Source organism: Capra hircus, chromosome 10 (genome assembly GCF_001704415.2).
Source record: "Capra hircus breed San Clemente chromosome 10, ASM170441v1, whole genome shotgun sequence".
NCBI lineage: Eukaryota > Metazoa > Chordata > Mammalia > Artiodactyla > Bovidae > Capra > Capra hircus.
The window spans coordinates 17,317,174-17,337,820 of record NC_030817.1 but is presented as its reverse complement, the minus strand read 5'-3'; the positions used below and the strand labels follow the sequence as shown (position 1 = coordinate 17,337,820).

At 52.4% G+C, this 20,647-nt stretch overlaps 2 protein-coding genes across 8 annotated transcripts in view; one reads left to right on the top strand and one right to left on the bottom strand.

The window, feature by feature from the left end:
- Nucleotides 221-2,680, top strand: ISCA2 (iron-sulfur cluster assembly 2). Of its 4 annotated transcripts, none has more exons than XM_005686080.3 (4): nucleotides 221-306; nucleotides 853-955; nucleotides 1,072-1,187; nucleotides 1,627-2,680. In XM_005686080.3, the coding sequence occupies exons 1-4, from the start codon at nucleotides 242-244 to the stop codon at nucleotides 1,799-1,801; spliced, it is 459 nt and encodes a 152-aa protein (XP_005686137.1). In that variant the 5' UTR covers nucleotides 221-241; the 3' UTR covers nucleotides 1,802-2,680. The 4 variants fall into 4 exon arrangements, with proteins under 4 accessions (XP_005686137.1, XP_013822760.1, XP_005686136.1 ...); XM_013967306.2 differs by having other exon boundaries at nucleotides 1,072-1,201; XM_005686079.3 differs by having other exon boundaries at nucleotides 850-955.
- The window catches only part of LTBP2 (latent transforming growth factor beta binding protein 2), a 111,476-nt gene continuing 97,040 nt past the window's right edge, over nucleotides 6,212-20,647 (bottom strand). For 2 of the 4 annotated variants that reach the window (XM_018053970.1, XM_018053973.1), the window contains 17 exons: nucleotides 19,992-20,114; nucleotides 19,645-19,770; nucleotides 19,099-19,224; nucleotides 17,916-18,038; nucleotides 17,668-17,793; nucleotides 17,183-17,305; nucleotides 16,412-16,543; nucleotides 16,025-16,150; nucleotides 14,880-15,023; nucleotides 13,724-13,915; nucleotides 13,509-13,592; nucleotides 12,383-12,511; nucleotides 11,930-12,067; nucleotides 11,681-11,848; nucleotides 11,019-11,387; nucleotides 9,620-9,769; nucleotides 6,212-9,173 (listed from right to left, as the gene is read on the bottom strand). In XM_018053970.1, coding sequence (XP_017909459.1) covers nucleotides 9,028-9,173; nucleotides 9,620-9,769; nucleotides 11,019-11,387; nucleotides 11,681-11,848; nucleotides 11,930-12,067; nucleotides 12,383-12,511; nucleotides 13,509-13,592; nucleotides 13,724-13,915; nucleotides 14,880-15,023; nucleotides 16,025-16,150; nucleotides 16,412-16,543; nucleotides 17,183-17,305; nucleotides 17,668-17,793; nucleotides 17,916-18,038; nucleotides 19,099-19,224; nucleotides 19,645-19,770; nucleotides 19,992-20,114 — 2,525 coding nt within the window. In that variant the 3' untranslated portion in view covers nucleotides 6,212-9,027. The remainder of the gene's footprint in view (nucleotides 9,174-9,619; nucleotides 9,770-11,018; nucleotides 11,388-11,680; nucleotides 11,849-11,929; nucleotides 12,068-12,382; nucleotides 12,512-13,508; nucleotides 13,593-13,723; nucleotides 13,916-14,879; nucleotides 15,024-16,024; nucleotides 16,151-16,411; nucleotides 16,544-17,182; nucleotides 17,306-17,667; nucleotides 17,794-17,915; nucleotides 18,039-19,098; nucleotides 19,225-19,644; nucleotides 19,771-19,991; nucleotides 20,115-20,647) is intronic. The other 2 variants (XM_018053972.1, XM_018053971.1) reach the window with 2 other exon arrangements.

The window sequence follows — 20,647 nt, the reverse complement described above, 5'->3', positions numbered from 1 at the left end:
CCGCAGGGCAAGCGGGATCCATCTTCATCCGGCACGCCTCCTCTCGCCAGCGCTCCGCCTAGGCTTTGTGGGTGCGTCCCCACTTCCGCAATGGGAGCATTTCTAGCCAATCAAGTCCCTTCTCCTTCCACATCTCCCAATAGATGTGCTTAGGGGCGGGGTTTCAGTGGATCCCGCCTCCCGAGGCCCAGGCGCGGAAGGCGATTGGGGAACTGTGAGGGGGCGGAGCTTGCAGAAGAAAATGGCGGCCGTCCGGGGGCTAACAGCTGTGGCCCTGAGAGTGGTGACTCCCTGGCAAAGGAGCAGGTAACCAAGCCTAGAAAAAGCACCTGGTTAGCCCCTCCAAGACTCAGGAGAAACTAAGGCTCGCGGGGGAGGTGAAGGTTTGGCGTGAGGCTGTCAGGGGAAGGGACTTCAGGTTTGGCGTGAGGCTCTCCAGGTGGAGGCACTTCAGGTTTGGCGTGAGCTGTCCGGGTGGCGGGACTTCAGGTTTGGCGTAAGCTGTCCAGGCGGGGGAACTTCAGGTTTGGCGTGAGGCTGGCCGGGTGGGGAGACTTCAGGTTTGGCGTGGGGCTGTCCGGTGGGGGGACTTCAGGTTTGGCGTGAGGCTGGCCGGGTGGGGAGACTTCAGGTTTGGCGTGGGGCTGTCCGGTGGGGGGACTTCAGGTTTGGCGTGGGGCTGTCCGGTGGGAGGACTTCAGGTTTGGCGTGAGGCTGGCCGGGTGGGAGGACTTCAGGTTTGGCGTGGGGCTGTCCGGGTAGGGGGACTTCAGGTTTGGCGTGGGGCTGTCCAGGTAGAGAGTTCTAGGTGCTCTTCTGCTCCCAGTCTCATCCACCTCCCTTGCGCAGCAGGATTCTCACGGCCTCCCGCGGACCCCGGGCGCTTCGGGAAGTGTCGTCCTCTAGCCCTGAAGCTGGCGAAGGGCAGATCCACCTCACCGACAGCTGCGTCCAGGTGAGAAGCCGGTCGCGGGGCAGGGGTGGTGGTGGGGGGAGGGGGAGGACTTCCTTTTGGCCCACCCTTCTTTCTCTCCTTGCCTGGCATTCTTGACTCTCCTTCCTGCATTTCAGAGGCTTCTGGAAATCACCGAAGGGTCAGAATTCCTCAGGCTGGAGGTGGAGGGAGGTGGATGCTCCGGATTCCAGTACAAATTTTCACTGGATACAGTTATCAACCCCGACGACAGGCAAGGAGAAAGGGGTGGGTCCTCCGAGAATGTGCAGGAGGGATAAAAGTGTCTCCAATTTAAGATGCACTTTTATTCCACATTTAAAACTTCTGCTAAGGATAACATTGCACCACCCTTCTCACACAGTGGGGATACAGTGAAGATTTGTTGCCTTGATTCAAAATAACTAAGTCATAGGAGGAAAATTGGCCTAAGTCCATAGGGTCATTGGTAGAGAGTCAAGCTGGACTAGAAAGTTTCCAGGCCTAAATTTCTATAATTTCCCAGTATTCTTTCCATTAGATCTTTTTGCCTCAGAGAAAATCAGTACCTGTTAGAGGTCATAAGGGAAGCTTCCTCCGTATTTTAGAAAACAGGATGGGCATCTCTGGGCTCAGAGGGTGTTATGTTTCTGGTGTTTATGATGTTCATTAATGCCTTCCTCCCTTCTTTTCAGGGTGTTTGAAAAGGGTGGGGCAAGAGTGGTGGTTGACTCTGATAGCTTGGCCTTCGTCAAAGGGGCCCATGTGGACTTCAGCCAAGAACTGATCCGAAGCTCATTTCAAGTGTTGAACAATCCTCAAGCGCAGCAAGGTTGCTCTTGTGGATCATCCTTCTCTGTCAAACTTTGATGTGATGACAAGTGACCCGGAGATTGCTATCATCTGACTGATTTGAGGAACCTGGGATTAGAACAATTCTAGAAGTTTCCTTCCTATCGTGACCCTCTCTCAATTTTATTTTCCCTTAATTCAGGATGTTGTTTCACCACTATTTTCAGAATGTGAAACTTTTACTCTTGATTTAATTTCTCCTACACAGTTGTAAGGCCAAGCCTGTGGATGCTGTTACCTAAGATTTAGTAACTGGTTGAAACCAGTATCATCTGTAGCACCTCCAAGGTTCCAGGAGTTCTCTGGCCTTCAGAGCTACTTGTACAAATGTGTATAGCTATGTATAAAAGCTTCGTTTTAAAGAAAGTCCTTATTTATTTGTGTTGTGGATCAGAATCACAGATTGCATAGCTTGAACACTGTGTTACTAGACCAGAAAGGATGAGAAAGCCAAAGGAAATGTTATCTTTTTGTTTTGCTATTTATTTATTTACTTACTTTTATTGAAGTATAGTTGATTTGCAGTATTGTGCCAATCTCTGCTGTACAGCGAAGTGACTCAGTTATATACATATATACTTTCCTTTTTATTTTCTCTTCCATTATGGTTTATCACAGGATATTGAATATAGTTTCCCTGTGCTATACAGTAGGACCTTGTTGTTGAAATGTTATCTTTTTCATCTCACCCTTCCTTAATGTGCTAGTTTACTTACCATTATTTTCTGTGCACCCCATTCTTTGCTTCCCATTTGTTACAGCAGATACATTTTCTTCTTATACTTAGGAATGTGTTAGATTCACGAAACCAATAACCCATCACCCAGAAAAACTTCGAACTAAACCTCACTGATACTTGAATCATAAGTTTGAAAATAAGCTCCATACTCCATATTCGCACAAGACATTTCTTGATTCTTTGCTCATTTAGTGACTAAATCTTTTTAAAATATGTTGCTTTATTTATCTTATGGTGTAAAATGTTTCTGGTCTCATTGCATAGCTGGAAGTTGTCCCTTTGTTGATATAGATAATAGATACTTGGGTTTGTTTTGTTTTTTCAGTTTGGACTATAAAATGTAGGGTGCCCATTTAAATTTGAATTTTAGACAGCAAATAATTTTTAGTATAAGTGTGTCTCTGCGAATAGTAAAAATTATTTGTTGTTTATCTGAAATTCAGATTTAATTGGGTATCCTATATTTTTATTTGTTAAATTTGATAACCTTCCTTTAGAGTCTCTGTAAGAAGAGCTTTTTAGCCCCGAATTCCAGTGAATTTAACTAGAAACAACCATAGTATGTATATGACCATGTTGGGGCAGCCAGAACTGCATGGCAACAGACAACTAAAGGAAAAGATAAAAAGCACCACCATGACAAATGATTAACGACTGCTAACGTTGGGAAAACCACAACCAAGCTGACTCTGTAAGGGCTACTGGTTAAACTCATCTTTTCCTCGAGAGCCTAAAAGTTCATATCAGCAAATTTTGCATTCTGGAATGGATTGAAACTTTTCTAGACTTAATTAAGGTCATTCAATAAAAGAATCATCCGTAAGAAAAATAGAAATACAGAATCTGAGACAAACTTACTTACATTTTCAATGTGGGAAACCCTAGGACTTAGAACAAACCTATCATGTGTCTGCAGTGTATACAGACACAAAAGGTCACTCAGAAACCTGAGCAGGTTTTTTTCTTAGCAAATTGCCATGGAAAAAGAAAGCACTGTGTGGAAGCATCTGTGTATTAACTACTAAGTCAGTGAAAGTAGCTGCCAATACCTGGGCCTAATAAGGTTTTCAGCACAGACTAAGTCCTTTTATCCTCCTTGAGAAGAGATTTTGTTACATTTTAAGTATTAAACCTCTTCTCTGATATTTTTGTGGGTTAGCACAAACATAATAATGAGCTTAGCACAAACATAATAGCTTTAGTTATTCCATAAACCATTAAGTTCTAGTGGTCAGTTGGGCAAGAACAGGATTTCTTCCAAAGACTGTATAAATACCTCCTATGAATGGAAGAATTGAATTTTGTGGTTAGAAAAAGTGGGTTTGGGAGAAATCAGCTTACTTCATCACACCGGGAAAGCTTCATAGGGAAGCCTGAGGTGGTGACAAGAGGTCTCCATTGGAGGAGAGTGATGTAGAAATTTTAAGAACACGGCATGAGGAGATAATGGCATCAAGGGGACAGTGGGCAGTTGGCTTGGAATAAACAGTGATGGTAAAATAGGTTTAGGATCTTCTGCAGGCCTTTCTGATCAGATGCCCTCTTCCTGGCAGGCTGTCAAAGCCAGCAGACATTTTCACAAGTTTTGTTCACTGTGCAGTTCATTTAGGTAAACGTTACACTTTTCCAGGGTCAGTTGGAAGATTTTTTACCTTCCCATTACTTTGAGGGGAGGTTATCAAGACCCCGTTTATTGCAGAATTGGGTTTTATTTACCTTCATGAGCTAGTGATCCCTGGGGCAGCATGCCCCACCGTTGTTGTAGCCGAACAGTTGTGCAAGAAATGAAGGCATGAGACCCTCCCTCTGTTTTACGTTGTGAGTCTTTATGTTGTTGGCTCTTAACTATAGGTGTCCCACCTGCCCTTAGTCTCTTTGTGTGGGAATGTTGACCAGTTACAGGGGATTCAGGGATAAGAGATTAGAAAGGACTACTGAAGAAGGTGTGTGCCAGGGTCCAGCCCTGGTGGATCCAGGGTGATTTGAAGGGGAGACAGATAGGTGAGGAAAAACTTATTTATTTAGAGATATTAGATTAGGAAGAAATAGTATAGTAGGAAATTTAGGTGGAGAAAAGAGGCTGAATAACTTGGTTTATGGGGAAAACCAATAAAACTTCGAGACAAGAAGTTTGCACCATCTAGGTTAGGCCACCGGCGCCCACTTGAATATCGAAGGGTGCTCTGCCTTAGGCTCCCTTTCACGTGGATCTTAGAAGCCAAGGCAAGTAAGTAGACGTGGCGAGCCTCCCCGCTCCAGATGGGAATTCTCCCTGGAAAAGGGGAGAAAATAACGACATGGGGGAGCCCAGCATCGGTGTAAGACTCAAGACTTTATTTTCAAAATCATCTTATATACCCCAAGTTGTACATAAAGAAATAATGGAATATGCAGAGTTATGCAGGGGCAGCAGTCCTGACCCTCATTGAGACCAGGCTTTCTTTTTACATACCTTCCCGTATACAAAAGGTCTCAGGTGGTTTACATTATCTTCTGGCCAAGAGGCCTGTTAACATTTTTATGGCTCTCTTCCTAGATAATTGTCTATCAACCAGAAAACTTTTTCCCTAGAAGTGTTCTTTCTTTACTCTGCATCACCCACAAAGTACTAAATAGAGTTACATTCCTGTAGAACAAAGGTGCAGTGGGTTATAACAAAGAAAGTACTTAACTCAAAGATCTAATCTTGCTAATACCAGGTCTACTACCTGTTTTTTCTATATACCAACTATATCTACAAGTAAAAGATATGAAAATTTGACAGCAAGTATTGGCTCAACAAATGAAACCTTTAATCAGTCCTATTCTAGTGACTTTGACTCTTCGGTAGCCCTTACATTCCTAGGATGTTTTAAGCTTCCTGTGACTCTTGTGGTCGGGAGGCCGCAAACAATCACATGCACAGCTGTAAGAGTCCAGCAGGCAGGCTAGAAAGCCCTCAGAGGGATTTTTGGATTGAAACACTCTTATTATGCCCAGGAGATTTATTATCTAAAAGCTCTAAATTAACTTTTTCCAGAAAAAAGGTGGTGGGGGGACAGCCCCCTGTTAATGTCAGAAGAGTAGGTGGAAAGCATAACACAGTAAAGTAGGCAGACGCTGGTTTTGGGGGTAGATGCTCAGGAAATTCCAGGGGGAACCCCTGAGGCCCGACTCGCCTTACCCATCAGGCCTCTCTGCATGACCTTGTCATGGGTGGGATCTCCTGTGCTGGGTCCCGGCAGGTGTCCAAGAAGATACTCTTCTTTCTCTTTCTTCCGAGAATTGCACCCCATTCTTTTGGTCTTTCGTTGTAAAGCATAAGAGAAGGGTCAGAATTTGGCTGGGACATCCTGTACAGGGAAGTGGGCAGCACTGATGATCAGTGCTGGGAGGGGTAGCCCTCCCCTGAACTCAGGGGCCTGAACTGACACCCTGCAGTGGGCGGGGTCTAAGTGTCCCGTGCACCATGGCCTTGCACGTGTGTCTCAAAAGGAGGAAACTCCTCCACTTTTTTAGGTATCTAACATTGATGTTTATGATTGCCTTTTAAAATCCCTGTTTGCCATTTCTCCAGAGAAATACCACCAGGATGTTTAAAGGAAAATTTGATTTAAGAAGTGCTGAAACAGTTTTCATCTGGCTTTAATTGTAAAACATAGATAAATATATTTAGAGAGGGAACATTTAAGCAGTCTATGTCCAGCAGCTGTATTTAAAAATATTTTATTTTTGAATAGGTAAGACACAGTACAAAATTCGAAAAGACACAAATGGGGATACAGTGAAGAGTCTCCCAGTCCTGTGTGCATCCACCTGTTGCCCTTCCCATCAACTACCATTGTTTCTAAGAATTTACCCCACAGATATAACCCCATAGATACAATGTGAAATAACGTATGTACAGGAATATTCATCGTAGCATTATTTATAATAGCAAAAGAGAAAACAATGGAAACACCCATTAATAGGCTGATTAAATAAATTATGACTTGTCTATTCAATGGAGAAGTATACAGTTATAAAATAGACCGAGGCAGTCCTTTATGTGCAAGTACGTATGATGTGAAAAAAAGCAGAAAAGTGCAGAACAGCACGCATGGTGTGCTATTAATATTCGTGTTTCTAACACAGGGAAATATGTGTACAAGCATGGGAACATCCCTGGAAGGGTGACAGGAGTGCGGGGTTTGGGAGGTAGGGCCGTGGGTGCAGCGGTTAAGATGCACGGCCTGAAGGGTATACTGAGGGATGGTGAGTTCTCTGAAACGTGAGGTGTGAGGTGGAGTGGCGGAGATGAGGTTAGCACATACCCGCTTCTCTTCTCCCTCTCTAGACAAATAGCAATAGCAGCATATGTTCACTTTGCTGTGCAACCTTCCTTCTTCCCTCAATCTGTTTTGGATATCTTATCCAGGCGTTTAGAGCACCCCCCCCCTTATTTTTTCTTTTTGGGGCTCCATGGAAATGCACTGTTTCTAACCTTTTGCTATTACAAATAATGCTAAAATAAATAACCCCTTACACACGTCATTTTACATTTGGTGAGACTATATCTGAAGGTTAAATTTAAATTCCGAGAAGTGGAATGACTGATTTAAAGAATAAGTGCTTTTGTAATTTTGAAAGACATTGCCATCCTCTTCAGAAGTTGTATCAGAATATATTCCTGTCAGCTATGTGTGTGAGTGTATCGTTTTCCCATAGATGCTTGCCAACTCAACGTTTTGACAAACGTTTAAATTTTTACCAATCTAATAGTTTACAAAAGTGTCTCCATATAGTTTTCACTTGCATTTCTTTTTATTCTGAATGAAGGTCAGAATATTTTCATATGTTTAAGAACTATATATTTTTGTCTGCTGAAAACATCTCAACTAGTGTAGTGACCTAGAGCAGATTATTTAAGCTTTGTAAGTCCAACTTCCCCATCTGTAAATTGGGAATCAAAATAGTAAGGATTGTTGGATGATTAAATGAAATTTGTGTACAGCGTTCAGCACAGGCCTGGCACATAGCAAGCATTCAATAAGTCATCATGTGATGGCTGACAATCAGAGCAGCAAGTAGGACAGGACAGATTCAATTAAGAAAAGAGGATTCATCTCCACATCCTCAGGCACACGGAGCCTTGTTCATTTACATTGCCATTCATCAGAGAAATGCAAAGTCAGATCTTGCCTTGCCTTAGAAAGGGAAAGAACCTTCTCCTGTTGGAACCCAGTCATGTTGGCAGAGCTGGTGAGGGGGTAAGCACAGTCTCATCTCTAACGTTCAGACTCAGTCAACGTGGTAAAGAAATTTGGTTTAATATGAAATAAAAACAAAACCAGAATAGCCCAGAAATGTACATTTCTTTATTCCACCGTGGTTCTAAACTCCCTGCTAGCCCAGGCTGGAGTGAGTCTCTACTTGTAAACTCAGTGGGATGCCAGCCAGCCATTGTATGAAGGGGAAAGAGGGCAGACGCCTCTGAGTAGAGAGAGGGAACAACACAGGGAACCTGGGTTCTCCTAAACAGGAATACACTATATTTCAGAAGCTCAAAAACGGAACTCTTTATTTTTAGCACATCGAACTGGTGTCCACAAAAGGAGAGCTCAGGAGAGACTTGTGTCCTGTAAGAAGTAGTATGTATTTAATGGAGGTCTTCGGAGATAGGCACCCTGTCTCGGGGCAGCCCTTGCTGTGGTGCTCAGGAGCTATTGCTGGGTAGACTGAATGGTTATTTACCTGAAGCTACTGATTATTTTCTTTAGATCTGTATAAAGCTGTGGTGCCCCCTTCGCATCAACTCCCCATTTTAAAAAAAAATATATTGTCCTGTTGCCGCTCTCTCAGGCTCCTTGCTCCCCTTCATGTGCATCTCTTACTAGCAAGCTAGTATCAGTCTTGCTTCTCTGAGATGAGGGCATCTTCTGCCCCTCTCCGGGGCCATAAAACTGGCAACAAGGTGGAGATGTGGCTAAATCTGGCCCAATCAGACTGGCTGAGTGGTGACGATCACTCTCCAAACTCCTCTCCTGCGCCCTGCCCCATCCTTTTTTGCTTGATAGATTCTGAAGGGCCATTCCAGGGCAGATGTGGCCTCTGATCCAGGTGTATAAGCATCAGGATGATACGTGGATCATGTCTAGAGAAGGGGTATGTGCAGCATGAGGCCGAAGGACCTTGCACGTTTGCACAGCTTGAGGGGCTGGTTGAGGGCCGTCCTTTGATCAGCATCCCATGGCAAGGCCAGGACAGATGGCAGACTGGGCCTTGTGGCCAGTGGCTGAAGCATTAAAGCACTTGGTGGTGTTTGAGCCAAGCAAGGGCATGGCGGTGTGGAGGCCATGACAGATGCTCACACAGCAAGAGCCGAAGCTGGGGGAGATGAAAAGCAGGCGAGGCTGGCTGGGAGCTGGGCCACAGGGGCTCCGGCCGGTGTTTCCACGGCATCTCCCCAGCTAGGAAAGCTTCCTCAAGGCCCCGCCTGTGGCCAGGGCCCATTTCCAGGTAACTGCCCACACTCGACCCGTCTCTGCTACTCCTTGGCGATGCAGTGCGGGGGGCCTGCCTCAGCCACATAACCCGGGAGGCAGTGGCAGCGGTAGGAGCCCTCCGTGTTCTCGCAGTGACCATGGACACAGAGCGCAGCAGGCCCGTTCAGGTCAGCACACTCATTCACATCTACGAGGAGGAGAGGGAGGAGAGAGCTGTAGGGAGCCCACGTGCCTATGGCCTGCTGCCCCCGGTGCCCCTCTGGTCAGTAAGCCCTGAGTGCTGCCTCGCAGCGGAATCGTCCACGTGGCAGCCAAAGGACGCCCCAAAGGAAGCAACTCACGGACACAAAGCCAGGGGTCGTGAGCCCTTACTGTGACCATGCTGTCTTGCCCCTGCCTTTCTTCTATCTAGGAACCTCCAAGGAAAGGGCTTTCTAATCATAGCGATAGACCTTTGGAGCTCTCACCACCAGGCTTGGTGCCCAGCAGGCCCTCCAGCGGGCAGCAGTGGGTCTGCCATCTAGGCGAAGTCAGGCATCCCTAAGTGAGCAGTAGGCCAGTCTGACTATTCCGCATGAAGCCAGTAGGGCCGTCCTGCCCCCTGGGCATTGGCATTCTTGATTCCAGACCTACCCACACAGGCCATGTGGGCCGTGTCCAGCTGGAAGCCCTCGAAGCAGTCACAGGTGTAGCCCTCGCGCACACGTACGCAGCGGCCGTTCTCACAGCCATTCAGGATGCCGCACTCCTCTGCCTGGAGCCCTTCGAAGCCGGCCTGGTGCTCTGGGAGGAGGGAGTCAGAGAGCCAGGGGGGCTGAGGTCTCATACCCCACCCTGAGGCCCTTGCCCTCTGCTCAGAGGAGCCTAATGCATTCCTGGGGTAGGGTGGGGAGGGTTATAACACTGTCACAGAAAAATGGTGAAACAAAAGGCAATACCCCTAAAAAATAAGCATGTGTCATTTTTAGATGGGGAAAACTGCTTGCTTTAAATGAGGCTCTGGGGAGGTGGGGACTCACTGCTTTCACAACACCAGGGATCCTGAGCACTTCAGTTTTGATTTTCTTGTGGTTAGTGGCAGGATGTTACAGTAAAATCTTCACATAGCTTTTTGGGGGTGGACAGGACTGGTAGCAAAAGGGACTATGCTCACTCACCATAAAGCAAAACTGCTCCCAGTTCTGCCTAACCCTCTTCTTTCTCTAAGTAACTCCCCTCCCCTGGAAAAGACCCTCCTCCTAACCTCATTGTAGTTTTGATCAGTCTGATACAGTGGCTGTGCCCGTGGCAAGCACCATTGCACAGATGCCAAGCCCGACTTCCTTATTAGAATCCAAGTCCTGAGTGCTGGAGTCATTGCCACTTACAAACCAGGTCACCACAGTGGGCCTTTAAAGGGGTTAGAAATCCTTAATTCCCATTTCAAACTGTGGTGCTGGAGAAGACTCTTGAGAGTCCCTTGGGTAGCAAGGAGGTCAAACCAGTCAATCCTACAGGAAATCAACCCTGAATATTCATTGGAAGAACTGATGCTGAAGCTGAAGCTCCAATACTTTGGCCACCTTATGAGAAGAGCTTGACTCACTGGAAAAAGACCCTGATGCTGGGAAAAGATTGAAGGTAGGAGGAGAAGGGGACGACAGAGGATGAGATGGTTGGACGGCATCACCGACTCAATGGACATGAGTTTGAGCAAACTCAGGGAGATAATGAAGGACAGGGAAGCCTGGCGTGCTGCAGTCCATGGGGTCGCAAAGAGTCAGAGATGACTTAGTGACTGAACAACAACAATTCCCACTTCGGGTCACAGGTTTGAGCCTGTAGAGCAGGGTGTTCTGCAGACTGTACGTCGCGTGGGAGGAGCGTGCTGCTGGTCCCTCTCAGCTCCCGCAAGCAGCTTTGAGGTTGGGATGGTGTCCTGTACGTTTTAGCGTCCCCTGTGTTAGTTAGGCCATCAGAGGGGGTTGTTAGCGCCTGTCCCTTGGGTGACCCGTGAGAGGGCTAGGTGGATTTTTCCCTTTCCTGTCCTCACCCTGCTGACAGTGATGAGCAGATGGAGAAGATGGAAGTGAAACCGCTTCAGAGCCCACCTCTTCCCCGTTTTTGCAGCAACACAGACCTGGGTGGCTGGCCACATAGTGGGGCTGGAGTTCTGAGGGCTGCAGGGGAGGTTCAGGGAGCGGTATGCGGTCCCCCGGGCGGCCGGCCGTGCTGGGGAAGAGTGGCTCGGGGATGGCGTCCTCGGGGCCCAGGTAGTTGTAGAAGGGGACCCCGTCTGGGCCGTAGAGGCTATAGTGCAGGTCATCGGGCCCGGGGCCGTACTCATAGCCAGGCCGGAAGTGGATCCCAGCCTCCCGCTCGGCTTCGATCCGGGCCACGTTGCAGAGCTGAGCGTAGACCTCTGTAGGGAGCAGGAGGGAGAGAGGAAGCTGGGCCCGGGCTCTTGGGAGCTGAGGCCCGGGGTGCTGTTTCTCGACTCAAGAACAGAGGGAGGTGCTGGGACCACTGCCCCGAGTTCCTGGCGGTGTTCCTCTCCCCTAACCCCGCTCTGCCCTACAGCATCCATCCCCAAACAAGACGGAGGGAAGGCAGGCCCGTGACTTGCCCTACTCCTTTCTGAAGCCCCTGCCCCTTTCCAAGGTGAGGACATCCCCTCCCTGGGGGCCCAGCTCTGAGGCATCCCCGCCTTCTCACCGGAGCTCCTGGGGGGGCACAGAGCACACTGCTGGCTCCAGGCCTCGCCGTCCTGACAGCAGCACTCGGTGTAGGTGGTGCGGCGGCCGTGCAGGGGATGGCTGCACACATAGTTGGTGACTCTCTTCCAGCAGATGTCCATGTGGATGTCGTGGTCAGGCAGGTCCTCTGGGGGCACAGGGCACGTGAGCCTCCCCATCCCCGGTCCACTCCCCCTGCTGCGCCCCCCCACCCCCCACCCCCACTGACCCACACCACTGGTGCTGTTCACACAGCGCTGCTGGCTGAGGTCCAGAGTGAGGGGCGGGCTGCAGAAGCAGTGGAAGGAGCCTTCTGTGTTCACACACTCGCCATTTTCACAGACCATGTCCTGGCACTCGTCATGATCTGGGAGGCAAGGAGACGGGGAGGAACGTTGGGGGCAGTGCCCACACGCCATGGCCACCCACCGCTGCCTTCAGGGAAGGGGGGTTTCTTGTAACTGATAATGCCCCCCCACCTCCCGCCCAGCCTGGGAGGCCCCAGCCCAAGGATGACTTGCTAGTAGGTCCCCTCGCCCCCCACCTCAGACCCACCTGCAGCAGCAGGCATCCTCCCTAGGGAAGGGGGACACTTCCAGCCAGAACTAGGCTGCCTGGCAGGGGGGTGGGGGAGCATTCAGCTGTGGGCCCCAGGGTGGGGAGGGGTGGCGGGCGTCCTCACCCTCACACTTCCTGAGGGCAGCATTGTAGTGGTAGCCAGGGTTGCACAGGCAGATGTAGCCGGGCACCGTGTTGAGACACCGGCCATTCCGGCAGAGCCCAGGCCCGAACATCACGCACTCGTCGGCATCTGCGGGAGGGCAGAGCTGAGTGAGGGCAAGGCTAGACGCGGGATGAGGCAGTCCTTAGATCTAGGGGCTCCAAAGCCAGACTGCTGCTGCTGCTGCTGCTGCTGCGTTGCTTCAGTCGTGTCCGACTCTGTGTGACCCCATAGATGGCAGCCCACCAGGCTCCCTTGTCCCTGGGATTCTCCAGGCAAGAACACTGGAGTAGGTTGCCATTTCCTTCTCCAATGCATGAAAGTGAAAAGTGAAAGTGAAGTTGCTTAGTCATGTCTGACTCCTAGCGACCTCATGGACTGCAGCCTACCAGGCTCCTCCGTCCATGGGATTTTCCAGGCAAGAGTACTGGAGTGGGGTGCCATTGCCTTCTCCAAAAGCGAGACTGACTGGGGCCGAATCCCAGCTTTGCCACTTGATGGGGTGGGTGACATTGGGCCAATTGCTTAGGTTGTCCCTTGCTTCAGTTCCCTACCTAGAAAATGTGGCTCCTACTCCTTAACCTTGTAGAGCTGTTATGAGGGTTGAGATGTTAATACATGTGAGGTGCTTAAAATAGTGTTTGGCACATAATAGGCACTCAGGAAGAACCATTTCCGATTCTGCTGTTTCCTTTTCCAGTTTCAGGTATAAGTCCATACCCGAACCACCCTTTCTGAGGATGAGTTCCCCAAAGTTTCCGGCTCTGTAAGTGGGGCCAGGGAGATCAGCAGCTGCCTCTGGCCTCTGTCCCTGTGCCCTGGGAGTGGGTTAGTCAAGGCATCATAGCTTGTTCCTGGAGAACTCAGCCTCAGGGGGAGTAGAGAAAACCAAAGTGGGGTTGACGGGACAATCCAGGAGGAGCTCAGGTCAGAACTTCCAGCTAAAGATCTGTAGGTCTGTAGCCTTGGGACAGGAAGGTTAGAAGCAACCCGAGAGGCGAAGCCTGCATGCAGAGGCCTCCTGGGGGACCAGGCCAGGCCCACTGAGGTGAGTGGCATTTGGGGAGGAGGGTCTTGGGGAGGTTACCTGTGTATGTGGTCTGTCCAAACATCCAGGCTCCTTCAACAGGGATGTAGCCTTTCCCACTAGGGCAGATCTCGCTGAACTCAACTGTGCAGGGAGGCATCCAAGCTCAGAGAGAGAAAGACTCTGCACGCCAACAGCCCCCTCCCCCCCGACTTCTTTCTGTGTCACTCTGCAGAGCCGACTCTGAGAGGACCTGGGACCCTTGGGGGCCTTACCTGAGTCCTCATCTGGGCACAGGTCACAGGCATCTCCCCAGCCGGTGCCCTGGGTGCAGCAGCACTCGGCCTGCGTGGTGTTCCGGCCCAGAAGGCTGGAGCAGGGTGTCTGGTCCTTCTGTCCAGAGTAGCATTCCATGCGGATGGGGCCTGGTGGGTGTGCCCCTGGCCTGGCCTCAGGGACACTCGGACCTGTGTGTGACAGATGCCCCTTATTAATGTCTGTTCATGGCCCCCTGGGGCACCCTGGCCTTTGAATTTATTTAAATTTTAAACATTTATAGGGCACGTTACAGTGTACTTTTATTATCTCACTTGATAGGCCTTATGAAGAGCTTATTATCATCAGCTTTCTTTTATAGAAGAGGCAGTTGAGGCTTAGAGAAGCTAGATGACTTGCAGGAGCCACCTAGTGGCAGAGCAGGGAAGTGACCCCAGTTCCTCTGGTGCCACACCCCTACTCTTTCCAAGATACCATCCTGCCTTCCTCCCCTGCAGCGGGGTGGCCCCAGTCCCCAGCATATCACACCATACAGGCATGGTATGGTACACCGTTCCATTCCTCTGTGTCACACTGTGCCCCTGCCCCTCCCACTCTTCCTTGTTCCGGGTCCTGCTTGCTTTCCCCCATGTCAGAGAAGGCCAGCTCAATCCCAGTCCTGGGCTGAGAGGCTGAAACCGGCAGCTCTGGAGTGGAGTGGGATGGGAGAGTTTAGCTCAGTTTCTGGGCCTCCCTCACCTAAGAGGTTCCTGGGGTTTGACTGAGGGTCCCTCCAAGGCTCAGATGGTGAGGGACAGGGATGCCTGATGTGCTGCAGTCCATGGGGTCCCGAAGAGTGACCCCAGACTTGGCGACTGAACAATGACAACCAAGGCTCAATCTGAGCTCCCTGCCCTCCCCCCGGCCCCCAAGTTGGCATTAGAGCTTCTCGAGCCTCCTGTAGGGTCGTCGAAGCCCTGCAACCTCCTGGAGGTTCCCGGGGCATAGTCGACTTTGCTCCACACTCAGACTCCTCACCCTCCGCACTCCGCACTCCAGCCCTAAGATGCTCCCCTGCCCACATCGCCGAGATCTCTCTCAAGAGCTGGAGCAGTGGAAGCACTGTGTACGCCAGACAGCGCGGGGTGCACCGTGAGGGTGGGGCGCAGGGCTCACCTCCAGCCCCCCGCGGGCGGCAGCGCCCCTCCTGAGCGTCGTACTCCTCCAGGTCGCTGGCGCAGAGGCACAGGAAGGAGCCCTCCACGTTCTCGCAGAGCGCCGCCCCACACACCGCCAGCATGAGCTCACACTCGTTCACGTCTGCCAGACAGGAAGACCGGCTCGCGGGCGAGGGAGAGGCCGAGGCCCCTGCCCCTGCCTCCAGCCCCGCAGGCAGATCCCCATCTCATCCCCGCCCCACCCCCGCAACCCCCAAAGAAAGAGGCTAAAGGCCTGGGGAAGAGCAGGAAGTGGGTATGACTTCGCAGGAAGGAGGACCAGGTGAGCAGAGGGGATGGGAAGGGAGGGAGAAGGAAAAGGGTGGCAGAAAAGGGCCCATAAATGGACAAGGAGGAAGGGTTCTTCCTTCTGCATATTCCCCAAACGCGCCTCTTGAACCCTTGGGTCTCTGGGGAAGGGTGGCGCCTTCACTAGTGTGCTTGCTCCCCCTGCTGGTAGAAGGGGGGCCTCGCTTCCCTGATCAACCTGGCCACGGTGCCCCAGTGGGTGCGTGTGTGTGCTCCACTGCGCAATCGGGTGCCACTCTTTGTGACCCCATGCGTGGACTGTAACCCGCCATGCTCCGCTATCCATGGGAATCCTCCAGGCAAGAATACTGGAGTGGGTTGCCATTTCCTACTCCAAAGGGTCTTCCCAACCCAGGGATCGGACGCACGTCTCCTACATCTCCTGCATTGGCAGGTGACATCTTTACCACTGAGCCACCTGGGAAGCCCAAGGTGCCCCTGTAGTTCAGTTCAGTTCAGTTCAGTGGCTCAGTCGTGTCTGACTCTTTGCGACCCCATGCAGCATGCCAGGCCTCCCTGTCCATCACCAACTCCTGGAGTTTTATTCAAACTCATGTCCGTTGAGTTGGTGGATGCCATCCAACCATCTCATCCTCTGTCGGGGGAGCTGAAATCCCCCTTCCTTGTCACTCTGTGTTGAGGGCTCCATGTGGAGCCCATGTGACCCTGAACCTTTCGGGAGGAGGGCCCTAGGGCCCCTCTATGCAGGGCAGCCAAGGTCTGTGGAGACGGGGTCAAGGGCCCGAGAGCCTTCCCTTCCCTGGTTGAGAGCTGGCTAGGCCACAGGCTTCTCACCAACGCAGTCCCAGCCGGAGGGCGAGGTCTCGAAGCCCTGGTCACAGAGGCAGCGGAAGGAGCCGTCGGTGTTGTCACAGAAGCCATGGGCCCCACACATGGTGTCGTTGGCACACTCGTCAATGTCTGCGGGACAGGGCGGGATACAGCGTAGGGTGTGCTCTCTGTTCGCTGGGAATACTAATTTATCTGGCTTATTAACACCAAGATCTCTGAACACTAACTTCTGAACACAGAGTGAGAAAACTAAACAGTCCTCTTCAATTTTTGTGTAAGCGCTGCTGCATGGAAAACACAGAGACAGCTGAAAAAATTGTTTCTAGCCAGGTACGTGAAAAGTAGATGTTGTCCTAGGCCTCCCAGCCCGCAGGCCCCCTCCCCACTCACCAATGCAGTCTCCCGTCGGGGCCATGTGGAAGCCAGGCTGGCAGCCCAGGACACAGCGGTAGGAGCCAGGGCTGTTCTCGCACCTCCAGGCCCCGCACATCGGTTCTCCGAGGTCCTCACACTCGTCAATGTCTGTCCCCAGGGCCAGGAGAGGGGACAGAAGTGGCCAGGTCACTACCCCGACCCCATATCTCTGGCATGACAAGGTCGTTCTCCTCAACTTCTGAGGTTCTTGATTGGTTCCAAACCACTATGCTCATTTCAACCCCAAAACATCAAGTTCAGGACCCTTTCCCCTGAGCCGCAGGCCTGATTGTCCAGGAGAGCTCTCAGCCTCTGTGACACTCCTTTTCCCCTGCACTCTGCCCTCCACAGCAGAGCACTGTCTACCTCTCTCTATATAACACCTTTCCCAACATGTATTATGGAGAGCTGTCTTCATATGTCTCCCTTGCTTAGTTTCAAGAAGATCCATAACTGTCTATTTGTCCCAACAAAATGCATTGAACCCAGGTGGTGTAAATGTCTATTGCATCTATTTGGCTTTCAAAAAACTAGACTGTGTGCTCTGCCACAGCACAAGGACATCCTGGGGGCAATCCCTGAGTCAGAAGAGGCTGAATAAAGACATTATCCATTGGATGATTTATCTATGGAAAGTGCTCGAAGCTGGGGCTCCTGGCCCCAGGGAGCGGAGGAGCTGGCAGGGTGGAGGTGTCTGTCTGTCGACATGGGGCAGAGCCCTGTCTGCTTACCCTCTGGAGCCCTTACCCACACACTCCCCACTCTCTGGGGAGGGCTGGAAGCCAGTCTCACACACACAGTTGAAGGAGCCGTCGGTGTTGACACACTGGCCCCCGAGACACCGGTCAGTGACTGCACACTCGTCCACATCTAGAATAGAGACGTTTGTCTGCAGGGCCAGCCATGGGTCCCCAGGGCCCTGGGAAGTTTCGCTCAGAGGAGGGCCAGGGAATGGCTCGAAGTAGAAAAGGGCTGGAAGATCTGAACAAGAGTCCAGAGCTGGAAGCCAGAGGCGCCGTTGGGCGTGGAGCCCTGGAACCAGGCAGGGCAGAGGGTGAAGGCACCTGCCTTATGCATCGTGGACAGGCCCTGGAGGAGGGCTCCAGAGGCTCTCCCTGACCCCTGGTTCCCGCCCTCATCCCTCAGCCTCCCATCTTCCCATCCCAGGTGGACCGCAAGCCTCTGTCAGTACGCGGGATGACCCCTCGCGCCCCCTACTGCCGGCTTCTCACCTTGGCAGCTGGTGCCCCCGTCCGCGCTGACGAAGCCGTCGGCACAGAGGCAGAAGAAGGACCCGTGGCTGTTGAGACACTCGCCGCGCGGTGCGCAGTACTCCTCACCCACACACTCGTTCACATCTGCGGGCAGATGAGCAGGTGGTGTCTCCCCCGGCAGGGGGCGATGTTCCCCGGGCAGTGCGCGGTGTAGGGAAACCCTCCGCCCCACCCGGTCTCTGGCCGGGGAGACCTGAGCCACTCACCCTCACACACCGTGCCATTGGCCAGCTGGAAGCCCGGGGGACAGAGGCACTGGTAGGAGCCAGCCGTGTTCTTGCACTCTCCTCCCAGGCAGCTGCTCTGGGGGTCCTCACACTCGTCCACATCTGCAGGGCCACATCAGGAGACGGTAGTACGGAGGGGTGGGGTGGGGAGGCAGAACTGATGGGAAGACCTCCCAAGGGCAGGGATCAACAGGGAGGTCTCCAGAGGACCTGGGGGTCTGCCCGAGGAGACTGGACCCATAGGAGCACCATCCGCTTGTAAACTGGCACAGCTGGGAGAAGCTGGCGAGGGAGCCTTTGGGGAGGAGGATGGCTGCATCTCCCTCCATCCTGCCCCAACCCAGCCCGGCAGACTCCCCCGACCTCCCGCTGCCCACGCTGTGCCTGCCCAGGGCACACCTGGTCTCCCCTAGCAGCAACCCTGGCCTAAGTTGGCCAAACCCTACTGCCCTCATCGCGGCTGAGATTTTACAGAAACAACAGGAGAACAACTGAGAAATAAGCGGAGGAAGCGGATACAGAGAACCTGAGGAGGTAACAGAAAGTGGATTATTTAAATTGACCTACAGATTGCCCTGGGACTTCCCTGGTAAAGAACCCGCCTACCAATGCAAGAGACCTGGGTTTGATCCCTGAGTGGGAAGATCCGCTGGAGAAGGAAATGGCAACCCACTCCAGTAGTCTTGCCTGGAGAATCCCATGGACAGAGGAGCCTGGTGGGCTACAGTCCATACAGTCCATGGGGTTACAAAGAGTCGGACACGACTGAGCAGCTAACACTTTTGCTTTCTTTCACAGATGGCCTGGTACCGGCCAGGGTCTTTAGAATAATGTCGCAGCACCCACCTTTACAAGGAACTCTGGAGAAGCCTGTTAGATAACAGATCTCAAGACCCCCACCCCCAACAGACAGACTTAGCCGGCCTGCCAAGGCCTGGAAGCCTCACTTCGATCGAACAACTCCCCATGCTTGTGACAAGCACTGAAGCTTTGGTCCAGTGGCTCATTGGCTCCCTAGACCCAGATCTGCAGTTGCCTTTCTGACGCCTGTTTAGGGAGGGAGGGCGAGAACAGGCATCCCCAGCTGGCCCACCCTCCAAGGCGAACTCCCTTCTCTGAGGGTGAAGGGCTAGTTTCCTGTTCCCCGTCGGGGGCCTCTCACCTTCACAGGTGTGGCCCAGGGTGCTGGGCTGGTAGCCCGCCTCGCAGTCCCTGCAGGAGAAGGAGCCGGCAGTGTTGGTGCAGACTCCGGACGGGCAGACTCCGGGAAAGGCGCACTCGTCTAGGTCTGGGGCAGACAATCAGCCAGTCAGTCACCCAGGGGGCCTGGGGATGCCTCCCTCCACCTGGCCAGGCCAGAACCACCCCAGATCTCTGGTTCCCTCTCTGAGCTTGTCGGACTCAGTGGGCCCCCGGGGAAGGGGAGCCCTGGCTCTGGGCCTCTTACAGGACAACCCCCGCACCCTCTCCCCGGGGATGCTTCTGGGGCGGCTCGGCCATCAGCTTCCTTCCCTCTTGTCACTGTGACTCCCTTCTCCTTCTGTCCTCATGGAGAAAACAGAAGCGCAAGTCCATTCACAGGGTCCTCTCGCCTGGTCTGGAGACCCTCAGCATCAACCCCAAACCAGGGAACAAATGGAGGGTTCTTTGGGAGGTCCGAGGGTCTGTGCTCTCAGTTCCCCTTGGCCAACCCCCTCCCCAGGGTTACCTTCACAGGCGGTGCCATCCTCATTCACCCAGTACCCACTCTCGCAGGCTGAGCAGGTGAAGGAGCCCTCCGTGTTGAGACAGAGGCCCGTGGGGCACGAGGCCCGGATGGCACACTCGTCGACATCTGAAACAGGCCATTGAGCTCTGTGTGGGGCTCTCTGCAGGACAGACATGCCAGGCTAGCCAGAGGTTGACAGGGAGGGGTGGGGTGGGGTTGGGGGTTGTCGGGGAAAGACAGTCTCTGCAGCAGCGCTGTGCTGGGTCAGCTCAGGGATGTGGGCCAGAGGGAAGGAGCTGCAGGCGGGCGTGTCGTGGATGGACAAAGGGCGTTTTGGATCCTTGTACCTTGGCAGCCCTTCTCATCTGGGGTAACTTCATAGCCCTGCTCACAGGAGCATCTAAAGGAGCCCTCGAGGTTGATGCACGTTCCATGGGTGCAGACCCCAGGGGTCAGACATTCATTCACATCTGTGGGAGAGAAGTCCAAGCTGGCCTCCTATCCCTTGCACAGCCTCCAGCATCAGGCTGAGAGCGTCTCCATTAAGAGGCCAGGAACCAGCATTCCGAGGGGCCCTAGCACCCTGGGAAGGACCAGAGGACATTCCTGCTCCTGGACCCATCTACCTTGGCTGGGTGCCCTTCCCCCTGCCAAACTAACTTCCATCCCTGAGCTGACTTCAGCTCCATCCAGTGACAGCGCCCTGCAAGTTCCTAGAAAAGGGGGGCCAGGTTCCCCTCGCCCCAGCCCTGGGACTGATTTGGCCCATCTGAGGACACCTGGAGGCAAGTGTCTAAGACTTCTGCCTCACCCTAGAGTGAGTCTGAACCTCTCTGGTCTCCTCCCCGCCAACCAAATGGGTATGACAGCAAGTTTCCAGCCCACCCACCAGCTTCAGCGGGCGAGTGGGTAACACAGAGCGAGGCCAAGTTCTGCCTGGGTGGTTGAGTGGCAGTCTCAAGGGCCTGGGAAATGCATGCCCTCTCCAGAGCCTCAAAGTCTC

Excerpts from the sequence above, each read along its gene's own strand:
- ISCA2 (XM_005686079.3), top strand. The coding sequence starts at position 242 with ATGGCGGCCGTCCGGGGGCTAACAGCTGTGGCCCTGAGAGTGGTGACT. Across the intron at positions 307-849 it reads ACTCCCTGGCAAAGGAGCAG|CAGGATTCTCACGGCCTCCC; the intron begins GTAACCAAGCCT and ends TCCCTTGCGCAG. Across the intron at positions 1,188-1,626 it reads GTTATCAACCCCGACGACAG|GGTGTTTGAAAAGGGTGGGG; the intron begins GCAAGGAGAAAG and ends CCTTCTTTTCAG.